The 15,435-nt window shown below is 30.2% G+C and overlaps 2 protein-coding genes across 4 annotated transcripts in view; one reads left to right on the forward strand and one right to left on the reverse strand.

Annotated features, from left to right (window-relative positions):
• LOC122500414 (protein deltex) overlaps positions 1 to 15,435 on the forward strand; it is a 71,920-nt gene that overhangs the window by 17,927 nt on the left and 38,558 nt on the right. The window lies entirely within an intron of this gene.
• Positions 2,895 to 3,965, reverse strand: LOC122500415. 2 transcript variants are annotated; one of them, XM_043609336.1, is made up of 3 exons: positions 3,835 to 3,965; positions 3,589 to 3,751; positions 2,895 to 3,479 (listed from the first exon to the last, which is right to left on the reverse strand). In XM_043609336.1, the coding sequence occupies exons 1-3, from the start codon at positions 3,883 to 3,885 to the stop codon at positions 3,205 to 3,207; spliced, it is 489 nt and encodes a 162-aa protein (XP_043465271.1). In that variant the 5' UTR covers positions 3,886 to 3,965; the 3' UTR covers positions 2,895 to 3,204. The 2 variants fall into 2 exon arrangements, with proteins under 2 accessions (XP_043465271.1, XP_043465272.1); XM_043609337.1 differs by having other exon boundaries at positions 2,895 to 3,751.

Here is a 15,435-nt window from a genome sequence, read left to right on the forward strand (position 1 = left end):
CTGCCCATATTTAACTTTCTAACGATAATTTTTTTCAAATAATTACAACAAATAAAATACTCATCCTGTGTATTTATGATAAAAAATGAGTTTTCCAAATTTATAGGTAATAATATCTTATATTTTCCAAGAAACGGTCGTTGCAGATTTTTAATCATTTTAGATCTGCAATGTCGATAAGTGGGATCCCCTTAACAGAGAATCATAGTTCACAATGCATTTTGCATTCGAATATTCTATTTCATATGCGTCAAAATGTTCATCAAAATCAAGGATTTGAAGCTTTCTACAAAGAAAAAAAATTTTATTATCGTTATCTATAATGACAAGTTGGATTTTGCCAAACTGTAAACATTCATTTGCTTCTTCTAACAATATTACATAATTTTCTTGGTATTTTACGCCAGACTTATTAACCCAATTACATTGAAATATTGGTTCCTGAATGGACGGAAAACTATAATTGCTGATTTCATATAAAATAATTAAATTTTGTAAATTCGTTGATTTTGTTGGACCAACTTCAAACTTTTCAACAAGACCTTCATTAGACAATAATATATTTGCTAATTTCAATTGATGTTTGAGAGCAAGAGTGTATAAAAGATTCTTTTTACAGAATGAAATAATAGCTGTCGTTTTTGACTCTTGATGTTTGGCTTCATTTCTCATCCCCCAAAAAAGACTAAAGGACCACAATTTCTAATGACTCTACCGTAATGTGTCATAAAATGTGCTTTTGGTTTTAAAGGTTTCTTGAAAAGCTTCGTAAATGAAGAATTGTGTTCTTCGACAAGAGTATCTAGTAAGTAAGTACATTCATTTTGAATACTTGGAGTAGTTACAAGACAGATAATTTGACGAAGAATTAAATAAAACCTCCAGACTGGATCGTCATGAGGTACAACGTCACCCATCATGAGACCAAAAGAGAGTGTAAAGATCCACATCTCTTTAGCTGACATTTTAATAGAAGTGTTTTTAGGTCCAAATTTTTCGGAAACCGGAGGAGGAATATTTTGTTTATCTATTGCCCCGTAATCAAAGAATTGCATTCTATAAATTAAGTCATTAAGAGTAAAATATTCTTTTTCAAAAATAAAATAAATCAAAATTTCCGCCATATCTGTGTCGCACACACCTTCAAACAGATCGTGCATAATGTCCACAACAATGTTTGAAGTCATATGAAATCCTTTAATTTTGTGAAAAACATTCTCTTCTTTAATTCCAGTCTTAGAAATGTCATCAAGTATTAAGTCAGCATCATAGGATTCTTCTGTTCTTAATTTACTTGAATCTTCTCTATTTGAATATTGCAATTCCGATTTGGACATTTTACACATTCGGCAAAGAAAATTTGAATTGAAAGATTCTGTCATTCCGAAAATAGAATTTAATCCTAAATTATCACCTGTAATTAATGCAAGTTGGAAATATACTTGTACTTTACAGTCAGGGAGATTTAATTCGATGCCCGTGTCTTGTAAAAATTTAAATTCTTCAATTAAGGGTAAAAATGAGAAATGGTTACCGCAAATTTTTCTATCGTCGGAATAAAATAACTCAGCAAGATATATATTCCTTAAGGAAGATCCAAATTCTGGAGGAAATAAAGGAATATTAATATAAGAAGCACCTATTTTGTACATTCCCGCGTGGCTACCTAAACAATTTCCCGTCTCATAGTCGTCAAAAAATAAGAACAGTGGTAGGACCAATTTTGTTCCATAATATCTTTCGGTTAAATTTTTCCATAAAGTTCCCTGTATGAAATTGGAGAGTATACTATTTTCATTTTCTAATTTTTCTTTATATGCCATCACTGATTGAAAAACCCCTTTCATTTCAAAAACAGATTTTAATACTTGTCTTAATGGAATGAACTCTGCGTGGACTTCTTTATGAGACTCTATAACATTTAAATTGTGAGAAGCACAAGGCACATATTTACAGCCTATTTCTTTTTTAACAGGAGGAATTAAAACACCAATATCTTCCAATTGTTTGAACCTTAAATATTCAGTTTCGAGTTTCTGAAACGGATTTTGAGTACAAATTAAAGCATCTGCAATATTTTTTAGATTTTCTTCGGATTCGCCTAAAGTTTTCAAACGATCTAAAATCAAAGAATAAATTTCTGACTTTTCACTAACCATTGTATTGAACATATTAATAAAAATTCCCACTTTATTTCTAGATAAAGTAGAGTCTGCGTATAACTCCGTTATTTTTTTTAATGCTTTTGAATGCAATTCTTCTTTTAATTTTTCTATTTCAAACATGTTTTTTAAATCTAAACGATAATCAGATAAGTGTTTTTGTGCTTTAATATCGGAAGTAGATGCTTCATTTGTATCGGAAGTAGATGCACTATTTTTAGGGATGTTATTAACTTTTGCAGATTCAATTGGCTGAGATTGAGTGTTAGATGTGTTGCTACTAATTTCATGTAAATTATAATGTTCTGTACCCCAATGTCTCTTAAATGTTTTAAATGACGAAAATTGTCGATGACAATTTAACTCACCGCAGAATATATAACCTCTTTTTTCGAACCCATGATCAACGTAAATGTGACTCTTGTATATTTCGAGATCTACAATAACACTTTTGCACAAAAAGCACGTCGGCATGGTGACAAATTGTTTGTATTTAAAAAAGATTAATTATTTTTAAAGTATTACAATTGTATAAAATATATTTTTTATACACTCTAAATATATTGTATATATTTATTTTACTTTAATTAATACTTCAATATTTTCTTCGTATCACAGACTACTACCAGTCTTTTAGTTAGTTGATATATTTTTAAAATATAACAGTTTCGTCAAAAAAAGAAATGTCTTACTTTTAAATATCACATTATTGAACAATATTTAAGACTGTTCAATGTTTAATGTACCACGGTTTCGCATGTCTCCGAGCAGAGTCAAAACAGATTCTCCTAAAGAATCTTCAGTTCTGTCGATTATACTATAAATTCTATTCTGAATTACTAACCAACAATTTTCTGCTTCCTTTGGGTAGTTTAATTGCAAAGCATAAAAACTTTTGAATGTGATGTCGAAAGCTTTCTTTGGTGAGTCAAAATGATATCGAATATCATTTATACATACATACGATGCAGTTATTTGAAGTAACGTTTCGCCAACAAGAACAAGTAATGGTTGCTCGGTAAGACCATGCATTTCGAGTTTCTTACGACGATTTTCCAATCTGCCTTGTAATTGAGTTATATTCTGTAAAAAGTAAATGAAATTTATTAAATGAAAACTTAAACATTTTATAAATTTTAAATACATATGAAAAAAAATATATTAATATTATTAAAAATATTATTACAGTAATGTGCATTACAAAAGCGTCTTGAACTTCTGGTTTACTTAATTTCCACACCCGTTTTTTAGACGATCCTCTTACGTTTAAAGTAGGTAGAAGTAAAGGGATTAGTCTAAAGATGACAGCCACTGAAGCTGAGAAATAAATAGAATAAATAATCTTTAACACACAAACAAGAGTAGTTAAAAATGTAACATATTAGGAAGTTTTATAAAACAAATTTTGATAAAAATAAAATTTAACCATCAGTATCATCGTTGATCAAATTGTACACGGCAAGCAGAGCAGATATTTCAGAACTTTTTCTAGTTTTCGCGCAACCTATTATTTCTTTTTCAAAAGAGTCCCACTCGTTGTTCAAGGCATCACTTTTATTTTGATGCATTTGTTTAAAATCCTCATCGATCTAAAAATCATAAACAAAAAATAATTAACTTTATAAAATAAATAATTGCAAATTAAAAAATTTAATAAGAATACGTTACGCACTAATTGAAATCCTAAAGGCTGTTGTAGTGCTTTGTACACAGACATGTACATTACATTCGTTAGGTCACTTTCAATTAGATTTTTGATTCTTAATTTTGAGGTTAAAATCCATTGTTCAATTACTTGTTCCCAAGGGCCTATGTGATTTTTCAACCATTGCACTGATGCGCTTAATTCCTCTGTTTCTATAAAATAAAATATACATTTAAGAATAATTATAGAGATAACCTAAATAATAATTGTTTTTTTCTTTTCGTGTAGGCCTAGTGCAATTTAATTTCAATTATATCAAAAAGTATTTTCTAATTAATCAATATACCTTGCAATTGAAGTTCATCAGGGTTTGCTAATATAGCATTACGTGATCTCGTTAACAAATTTTCTACTCCTGGCGGCTTAATACTTTTAATGTTACCGATTGTAATTCCAGACCTTTTTAATTTATTTCTCAACGAATAATATTTACTTTGAAGCTTTCCTTTTGCTAAGGATGGTTGTCTTGTGACGGAATTAATTTTAAATGGTATGTAAAAGGTCGAAGCGTTTTCAGTAGGAAACGTGCTGACAATACAATCAGCAAGTTCAATTAATCTTTTCGAATGAATGCTAAAAAAATAATTAATATATATTAAAAAAAATTTAAGAGTTTAAAATGGAATTAGGCAAAGATTAACTTGAAAATTCTGTTGTATGCTTTTTTGTTTCGCCATTAAACCTTAAAACCATTTTAATAAAAAATAATTACGTATAATCATTTTGAGCATTTAACTCATTGCGAATTAAAATGTCTGCAATGTCGAGACGTTGTTCATTTGTCAAAATGTTGTTTTCCTTGTAATACTTTAATGCAGCAATCCCCTCCAAAGAATTTTTTAAGATGTTTTCGATGTTAGTATCTAAACCAATTACGTTTAAATATTAAATTGTATGTATTATTTATTGCATTTCTAATGGTCTAATAATATGATTTGTACTTAAATATTATTCCTGTCAATTTATTTTGACAGTTAAAAGATTTAGCATATGAAAATTTAAATTAAAATGTTCCAAAAAAATAACAATGTATGACAATAATAAGAGATTGCATGACAAGTGATTTGGTGAATTAAAAATTTTTTAATTTAATAATTTTACTAAGCAGAAACTATTAAAAGAATTGAATGCAATAAAAATTTATGTAATGAGAATTTTATTATAGGTAAAATTTTTTGTTAAAAACACTTGATTAAATAAATGAAAATGAAATTTCACTTTAAAAAAATTTAACTTAGTAAAAATTAGGTGCAAAAGTATTATTCTATTCTAAATATATATTTAGCTGTATAAAAATAATTCTGCCTTATTATAATTGATATAACTGTTTCTATTTTTAATTAGAGTAAAAATTTTATACCTGATAGAGGATTACTTAAATTATCATTGGATTTTTCAGCCTCATTCGAATTTGCTTGATTTCTCGCGTCACTCGATGCTCTTAAATTATTATCTTCATTTATTTCTTCGTTTTCGAAAGACTAAAAAAAAGTTTTGACAGTTATAGCTTATCTTATAATAACAATAAACAAAATGTTTTGGTTTCGCAACATATTACATAACCTATAAATATATAAATATTTTTAATGAGTTCATAATATAAAATTTTACTTACAAATTGATGATCACCCGATATAATGACATTTACAACTGCAAATTCTCTTTTCCAATTAGAAAAAAATTTTTCACGTGGGCCATGCTTAGGAAAAATTTTTTCGACTGTTTCCGGACTTATGACTCGAAATGATTCTTCGTCTATTTCCTCTTCTGTAAAATTTTATCTAAACTAATTTTCTTTTTTCTAAAATTTAATATTTTAGGATATTTTAATTATACATATACACACAAGTATATATATACACAATATATAATAAAGTGCATGACATATATTAACCTAACCTTCAAAAGCCGGTATATACTTTTCCAATTTCCAGGCAATTAGAATATTTTTGACGAAAGAATCCATCTTAATTTTTAATTCTGTAAACATTTTTTACATTCAAATAATTAGAACAAAATATTGCATTATTCAAAAGGTTAAAAGCATGGAAATCACGTGCTGAACATAAGAAATAATTACACTATTTTCCGTCAATATTTGTGAATGCACTGATTATTATGAGAAAAATAGTATTCTTATTGCATTACAAAACACAACACTTACTTGTTCTTTAAAATCACAAAAATTAATCCACAATCACATCTCGAAAAAAACAAGCTATTAGTGTCACATTAACGACCACTAACGACTGATGACGGCCATTTTAACTTATGCTGTATATCAATGCACTATATATGTCAGGGATTTTGAATATCGCCAAATCACTGATGTTCACAAAATCAAAGCGATTATACGTATGGCGCTTCTAGAGGTATATTTAGCTGCTTTATTCGAAAGTCTTGTTTATTTCTTCTATTTAAAAATAATGCGTAATTTCTTAATATATGAAATTTTTCGTTTCAGCAATAACATCAAGAATGCCAATTCTTTATAAAAAATTTATTGACAATAGCTGAATTGATTTCAAAAATGAGTTATATGTATTTTCATTTTAGCTTAATTTCCAAAATCGCTCGTTCGCATCGCTAAATTTTTTTCCGTGTACTATACATTTTGTAGTAACATTATTTTTTGAAACAGAAAGTAAATATCCTTTCGTAATGAAAATCTGACACTCAGATTTACTAATTTAAATAGTCAATTTCTACTATTTCACGGTAAACCATTTCTGACTGTTTAAAATAGTAGAAAACTACTACCAATTACTAGCTTTTTTACTAATTTTTATTTAGAGAGTAAAATAGGAAGGAAAAAACGTCTTATTTTATTGACTCAAATGTTTTTCAAACTGTTTTTTATTGTTAGATTTAGAATCTTTTGTTATAACAGTCTTATGCATCAATTTTCGACAGTTTATACTGTATGAAATATATATTAATATTTCATGATTAGTTATAATAGAAATTAATATTTTAGCTCTCACCATCATCATAAGTTTCAATTAAGTCGGAAACATCTGATACCTCCAAATTTTTCCAAAAGCGATGTCTGCTTCTCGGCATCATAGGAAGAAGCTTGTCGATAATGTTTTGCTTCTTACTACTAGGAATACCACGACATTGATTAGTGCACTCGGGCAGAGGAATTCCATTTTTAATACATTTAGCTTTTAAAAAGTCCAGTTTCGGCAAAGTAGTTTTTTCCTCATAAGTTAAGTTATATTCTAATTCGTAGCTCCCTCGTTTTACTCTAATTTGTTTAATATCTCGTATATACGGTCTATTAGCAGCTTCCAATTTTGGTGCAGATGAATGATCCTTCCACTTAAAAAAATCAGCTGGCGTTAAAGATTTAACCGTAACTCTCTCTGAATTAGCATTAGCCACTGTTGATTGGAAGTCGGAAAAATCGTAAATTTTACCCAAAATTGCACCAATTTTTATTCTGGCCAAAGCAATTATCCATCCACAATACAATACGTTTTACGTCGCGATTTTCCAAAAAAATGCATGGAAGGCGCTTACGATGTCTTCCTTTTTTCGACTAGAGACCTCTTCATGCCAAATAACAGCCACAATTTTATTTTTACCCTTGGAAGATCCTAGCGGCACGAAACTTTCGTTCAAGGCTACTATTCTTTTTGTAAATACCGAAACTTTCAACTCATCCATTCGAGGTAACATTATCACTTTCTGCAAATCCACGGAAAAATAAGCAGTATCGAGTAATTCACTAGATTTCTTGACGTGATCCATATATTTTTGTCGAGATTCTGCAGCTCTTTTTTGTTAACTGACCAGTCTACACAAATATCGCATTCTAAATTTAAATTGTCCTTCGAATTATCAGGGTTATGCACATTGAACTCCTCACATACTTCACATTCTTCGTGCCCTAATTTTGTAAACGATATATTCATTTTCTGTACAATCGAACGATACATTTCGTAGGAACACTTCTGTGAAGGATACTTGTCATTATAATTTTTATGCATTTGTGTGATGCTCAATTCCGTTGATAAATATCGTCTATTGGGGACATGAGCTCGGCGATAATGAGATACACTGGGATGGTATGACTCAATATGGTTTTCTATTTGATTGTGTGGAATTTTTGGGTTGGAGTTTTTTGTTTTTCCTCGACCGTCTGACATATTTGGAAGCAAAGTAGAAGGTTCCACATTTTTCATAGTGTTTCTTATTATAAAATCATTTTTCGCACTGTAGCCCAATGTTCCAAGAAAAAATAATTTACAAACTTGTCTTTCTGAAACCTCGTCAATCATAAAATGATAACTATATTGATTGTTCCTTACATATTTATCATTTGCGACTTTTCTTCGTTTAATTGCGTTGTTTTTTACATGTCTTGATATAAAGAATTTGTTTTCAATCCAGCTCAGTTTCCAAAATGAAGTATTAATTTTCTTTTGCAATTCCAAACTTATATGACTGACGCATTTATAACGACAATAGTCCTTACAAGGAGGAAGAACGTCGTGTTTTTCAGGCAAGCTGGCAACTTCTGGATTATTATCGTTAAGTACATCATTATCTTCTGAGCAGATATGAACTTCGGGATTACTATTGTAAAGAACGTCTTGATTTTCTGAGAATCTGGGAATTTCAGTATTATTGTCGTTATCATTATCGTCGCCGGTTTGTAATTGCTGATCAACAATTCTTTCGATTACGTTAAGCAGATGATCATTTTTCCTTGAAAAATGATAAGCGGTTAAGCGGTTCAAATTCAGTTGAGTTTTTTTTTTAAACAAGCCGACTGAAAACTTCCTGATTCTTGCATTATTATGTTTGATGGATTTGCGAAATTTCCGTTTGGAATATTCGATGTTCCTTGAAAATTGTGACCACTGTGAGAAACTGTCGACTGAAAACTTCTCGATTCCTGTATTACGTTCGATGGATTAGTGAAATTCCCGATTGGAATATTTGATGGGTCTTTAAAATTGTAATTATCGCCAGCAACTTTCGACTGAGTACATCCTAATTCCTGCAATACGTTCAAAGGATTATGGAATTTCTCGTTTCCAGAATTTGATATTCTTTTAATATTATATTATTATTCTCAGTAATTTATAAACCAATATTATTATAAGAATACTCCATGTCATAATGGTCGGACGTGTATAAAATAAAATTTTTTTATTATTTTATTATTTCTTTTAATGTTTTAAATATAATATAATTTATAATAATATATTTTATAATCAATCTTGAATTTTTTCATAATAAATTTGACGCGATCTGAAGAAAGGGACCTTAGAAGCAAATCACTTTAAGGTTATGTTAGTGCTATTTTTTTGTTGATTGAAAGCTTTTATACTTATTGCAAATTCAAATCAGTGTTTATTAAATATTTTAGTTGTAATGAAGACTTAAACATCAATGATTAATATTGACAGTTAATTCTTTTTTGTATTTTCATTTCAAAAATTGGAAACATAACCTAAAATTTTTTTTTATTTATATATATTTATATTATGTTTGATTTTAATAAAATATTTTTGATTCAAGCGAATTTTAGGTTCTACGAAAAAGTGATCTTAGAAATAATTCTTAAAAAACATTGATAAATTGTTAGAAAAATCGAATAGTGACGTCACACATAACCTCACTTTTTAATAAGATGAAACTATCGTGACACATATAATAAGCTGAATGGAATATGTGTATATATTCATAAATGTAGTTACTGACAAGTATTTTCCTCCCACATGACTGAAATTTAAGAATATCTTTTTTCCGGAACTAAAAAAGATAATATTTATAGAAAACAAGAAATTGACATTTCTACACTGTGAAACTAAACGTTGTGTGTTGTGTTGTCAACGTAACACTTAAGACTGCGCTTGCGCTACAAAAAATGCTCTTATTGGTTGAATAAAACTTGTCCATTCGAATGCTTTATATACACGGAAAAAAAAGTTCGAGGATTATTCGGGAACTTCGTTCTTAACTCTTGGATACGGCGGGTAGTACACAGATAATTAAAGGTTGCCTCGTTTAAATATGTAATTTAATATTTCTCTACAAATTATAACTATTTCACCACTTCTCGGCAAACTGTTCTTGAAAAAGTCGGGAACTGTTCAAGAAAATCGAAAAGTTAGGCGAATGCAAGAAAAAATGGATTCTGCTTCCCCCCTCCCACTTCCCCTCCTTGACACGTGCGCACACACACACATTTATCCTTGAAGGTCACATACAATTTTTATTTTTTATTAAGTTTCTGAAATAGAAAAAACCATATTAGAGAAAAATCGACGGCGGCTGGAACAGAACTCGCGTACCCGAGAATAGAAGTCCGGCGTCTTATCCAGCTGAGCTAAACAGGCGAGTTAAATACCTCAGCATAAAATAAATATATAAGGCACGCAAGTCTTATTGACGGTGAGACTTGTTGAGACTGGTGCGCACAGTTTCTGCGCACCAAGATTCCTCGACGAGTTCCCGAAAATTTCAGAAACAGTTGCGGCCAGTGCCATGAACTTTACATAAGAAAGTAATGAAAAAGAGACTAATGGACTATTTATAGCTTTTTCTAATACAGTTCCCGAATTTCTTTCAAACATTCATTGATTACCATTGAATGTTCGTCGCTAGTTCAGAGCTGTTACCACGTATCCAAGAGTTAGAAAATAATTCCTGAAATATCTGGGAACTTTTTTTTCCGTGTATAAAGCGTTTTAAATAGTCGCGCATTATTCAACCAATAAGAGCATTTTTGTAGCGCAAGCGCAGTTGCGTTTGGGGACGGTCGTTGGCATCTCTACGAACACTCTCCCAAACTCAGCCGAAGTGCTTATTTACTGTTTGCGCACTGTTTCACTGTATATTTCTTAGTTCAACTCCATCTGTTTACAAATAGAAGAACTGTGCATAAGCACATGCGAACTCATCATTTGTATGGAGCTCAGATCTCGACAACTTTTCCCAAACGAAAAGTACGCAAAGCACTTAGCTCACTTTTCTATTCGATATTTTGTGACGTATTTCACAGAAGTTTCAATATTTAGCAAGCGTAAAGTCGCTTACCTAATTTATTCCACTGTAATTCGTCATTTTTCACTAATTCTACAAACTGAAACATTAATTTTTTATTAAAAATATATAATTTTGACAATGTTTATTAGATGCGAATTTTCATTACGATTCCATTGATACCAAAAACTCATTTTTGATAAACATATCATTTACCGCAGTTTTTCCATTGTAGGGCAGAAGTCTAGAGGACAGTCTAGGTATTTTAAATTTTATTAAAGATAACAAATAAGCGGAGTCAATGGAGTAGTTAATTAATTTATAAATGGTTATACATTGATTTATAAAACGTCTTTCAGCTAAAGTAAGAAAATTAAAATTATTACATAATATGTGGTAATCGGAACCTCGCGGCGGATAGCAACCAGTTCTTCGAAAGGTCAATAACTTCAGAAACCCTTTTTGAATTTTTTCAGGCGTACACAGAGAGAAAAATCTAGCTTTAATAGTATGACACTACCTATACTAATTTCGCATGGACTATAGTCACGCTTCAAACGCATGAAAACATACCGAAAAACCATGGTGAAGCGTGGACCCATGGTTTTTGAGTACGAATTCATGCGTTTGAAGCGTGACTATAGTCATGCGAAATTAGTATAGGTAGTGTCATACTATTAAAGCTAGATTTTTCTCTCCGTGTAGTTATGTATTTATCGAAAGATGGATTCCATATGCAAATGGCATAATTGAACTTAGATAAAATAAAAGTTTTAAATAAAAGGATTAGTGTGTTAAGGTTTCTGAAATTCTTGGTATTTCGGTATAAACACCCCACGGCCTTAGAAGCATTTAATTCTAAATTTCTAATGTGATCTTCAAAAGTTAAATTTGAATTGAAGGTTATACCTAGATCAACAATTGAGTCCGTTCTGGACAGGTTAATTTTATTGATGGAGTAGTTATAATAAATCGGAGTTTTATTTCTCGCAAAAGTGACAACATGCCACTTTTCCAGATTCAATTTAAGATGATGGTCAGAGCACCAACCTTCAAATATATTTAAACTAGATTGTAGGAAAATTGCATCATTTTCTGTTTTAATTCTTTTGAAAATTTTAAGATCATCCACGTAAAATAGAGTCTCTGTTGTCGAGAGGTTTGCTTCATCGTTAATAAAAAAATTAAATAAATAATTTTAAACACATGTCAAAATTATTTACCCTTTCCATTTTTATATGCTATAAGAAATATGTATTTGATTAGAAATAACTATTCCCACTCATTCCCAATTGTCTTTTTTAGCTTTTAACATACATCAATAGTTAAGGTGTTATCATTTTATCACTACTGGCCATTGATTTATTTTGTGTCATACCATCATATTCACACCAACTTAGACCATTAAAAATAAATGCAGTATAATGACCATTGTTTTTCAAAATTTCGTATGAAATATAATTAATGGCTCCAACAAGTAAATACTGTTCTGTTTCTACCTTTATTGTTTTATCTATCGTCTTTAAAAAAAGGTATTCGGGATTCCGAATTTTCCAAGTAACCATCATTTGACATGAGCGATAAATCAATCAAAATGTGAGAACCGTATTCTTTTTTTAGTATAATTTCATTTTTGCAGTCAGGACAAGTGCTTCCAAGATCATTGCGAATATCGTCGATTGATCTTTGAATGCGATTGTTATTAACTGAAAGAACTATTTTCACGTTGATGGGAGTGTGAATGTTCTTAGGTTCATTTTAACCTTTTAATGTCTGAGTTTTTTGCCATTATTATAAATGTAAAATGTTTAGTAAATTCGATTAGGGAGTGTTCACAAATGATGTCACGTTTTTTGGGGTAGGGGGGGGTCTCTACTAAACTTGACACAATGTATTTTTACATGTGAAATTGCATGAACTTGCTTGACAGGGGGGGGGCTGAAATCCTGAAAAATTGCGTGACATCATTTATGAACGCTCCCTTATTCTATTATTCAATATGAGAAAATTTTTTTTAACATGTTCCACCCTTTAAAACTACCCCTAAAGTATATTACTACCCAAAAAAATTGATAATTAATCTAAGTGATAAATTAAATATTTTTTAGCTCCTGTCTGCTTTATAATTATCCATAAATATTCTCTGGTTATTAAAAAATGAGAAATAATTATAAATAACCACTTGAACTTAAAGTCAAATAGCCACCCTTTGACGATAATAGTTTTTGTGAATATTTAAAAAAATCTATAGATTTTAAATGCATCTAAATTATAAAAAAATGTTTCTAAGTGACACAGATATGGATAATAAAGTTAAACACCCCTCTTGGAACTCACCCTTATTTAATAATTATTCTTACATACTGTACTTTGTTAATAAGAGTTTTTGTAAATGATAAAAAAAATCTATAGCTTCTAAATGCTTCTAAATTGAGACCTTAGCGGAGTTGATCCGTTAAGTTTTAAGAAAGTTATGATTTTTTGAAGTAGGTGGTACGTACGTGTACCACTGGTACACATTTTGAAGGTGGTGAGCGAGAGTAACAAATACATGTGAATGCCATTTTCCAAAAAACTACCCTTTATAAACTACACCCCTTCAAAAAACGCAAAAAATGACAAAAACTAAAAAGAGGTATAAATTCAAGAAATTTTTTTTTGTCTTTCAAAGTAACATATGATTTAAAATATTGTAAACTTTGTAAAAAAAATTAATAACAAAATTTTATCTCAGAGTAAAAAAATTAATGAAAACTACCCCAAAAAAACGAAACAATTAAAAAATCTACCAAATTCGCCTAAAATTAAACTCGGAGGTTTTCGGGGTCGCTGTTTCTTAGAAACATTTTTTTATAATTTAGAAGCATTTAGAAGCTGTAGATTTCTTTTATCATTCACAAAAACTCTTATTAACAATGGGTGGTTATTTGACCTTAGGGTTGTTTTTTAAAGGGTAGTTTACATTAACTATCATTACCTACACGGAGAGAAAAAACAAGGCTTTTCCCCATGAAAAATATGCATTTAACGCGTGAAAATTATCACAGTAAAAATGCAGGACGCTCACGGGTTTTCCCGGTGAGATTTTTGCAACGAGCTAAGGCCAATTGGGGCTAAGGCATGGCCTAACCGCTAAACGCAAGAAATTCATAGGGAAATCCGGTGAAACTCCTACCTGAAAAAGGCATGAATTAAAGTCACAGGGAAAAGCCTTGTTTTTTCTCTCCGTGTAGTCATCATAAAAATAGTTTTTCGTATTTTCGAATCGAATGAAATCAATTAAAATATTTTTTTAATTGTCCAAAACTATTGACAGTATGTAAGAATAATTATGAAATAAGGGTGGGTTCCAAGGAGGGTGTTTAACAATTTAACAATTTTTTGGGTAGAAATATACGTTAGGGGTAGTTTTAAGGGGTGGAACATGTTAAAAAAAAATTTTCTTATATTGAATAATAGAATAATCGTATTTACTAAACATTATACATTTATAATAACGGCAAAAAACTCAGCCATTAAAGGGTTAAAATTTCAAACCTATCTTCATAATGCTCCGTCTCAATAATACCGTTCGTGAGAATCTTTAAGGATAAATTTCCAATTGGAACATTCGAATCATTAATAACATTATTAATTTCTTTGCTTATAGTCAAATCTTGCAGGACTAACACCAGAAAACTATCAAATTTACAAGTCTCAGAAATCGTAACTTTGCATTTCCCTTGCAGTCATAATGGGTCGCTTACACTGCAATTTTTCATAATAGGTATATCATCATTAACGTAAGTGATATTAGTTTTTAAATCCTTCGAAAGATTCTATTCGGACATAGAATTGTTTTCTTCCATAACTGAACAAGGTGCACTTTTGTAATAGTTTATGTCACTCAGTTGATAATTTTTGAAATACATCAAATCGACTTTGTTTTCTGCTATTATTTTTAGGGTTTCGTGACCAAGGGCCGAAACCCTTATAGCGAGACTCTGGTGTCCGTCCGTAATGTTCTCTATAGCAACCATTGACATGGCAATGTGGTAATGTGTGGTAATTTTCTACTTATTAAAAATTAATAATGTCTTTGGGAATTAAGATTGGTTTTATTATTTATTCTTTTTATCCTTTTAGGCCATGAAACCCTAAGATGTAGGCGCATTGCGCCTGCTTCTCTCACTGATTTTTTCTTTTACTCCAATTTCTTTTTTATCATCTTCCAAAGAACAGTAATCTGACATTGATGAACTTGAATCTCTTTTACGTTTTTTAACATTTCTTCCTTTCTCTTCTTTTAATGTCTTAAAAATGTCTTCGATTCAAATTCCATTCTTAGAAGATTTGTGAATACTTGATTATCTACATTTTCTACAACATCTGTAAGTAAGTCTTCTGAATTTTGTCCCCTTATCTTTTTCCTCCGTAGTCTTTAACTTTGCTTTCCTCTGTAAATTTTGTTGTTGTCGTAAATACTGCTTTTCTAATATTTCCTTTCTGCTTTCTTCTATTGCCCTTTTCGCCATTCGTTTAATCGAATTCATTCGAGAGTGTTCTTTTTTTCGTTTTCTTTTCTTT

This window comes from Leptopilina heterotoma, unplaced genomic scaffold (assembly GCF_015476425.1).
Source record: "Leptopilina heterotoma isolate Lh14 unplaced genomic scaffold, ASM1547642v1 Lhet_184, whole genome shotgun sequence".
NCBI lineage: Eukaryota > Metazoa > Arthropoda > Insecta > Hymenoptera > Figitidae > Leptopilina > Leptopilina heterotoma.

Bases quoted from the DNA above. Each gene is read 5' to 3' on its own strand.
- LOC122500415 (XM_043609336.1), bottom strand. From the start codon at position 3,885: ATGTACATGTCTGTGTACAAAGCACTACAACAGCCTTTAGGATTTCAA. The intron at 3,752-3,834 runs GTGCGTAACGTA...TATGATTTTTAG, and splicing joins AGCCTTTAGGATTTCAATTA to ATCGATGAGGATTTTAAACA. The intron at 3,480-3,588 runs GTTAAATTTTAT...TTTATTTCTCAG, and splicing joins GATCAACGATGATACTGATG to CTTCAGTGGCTGTCATCTTT.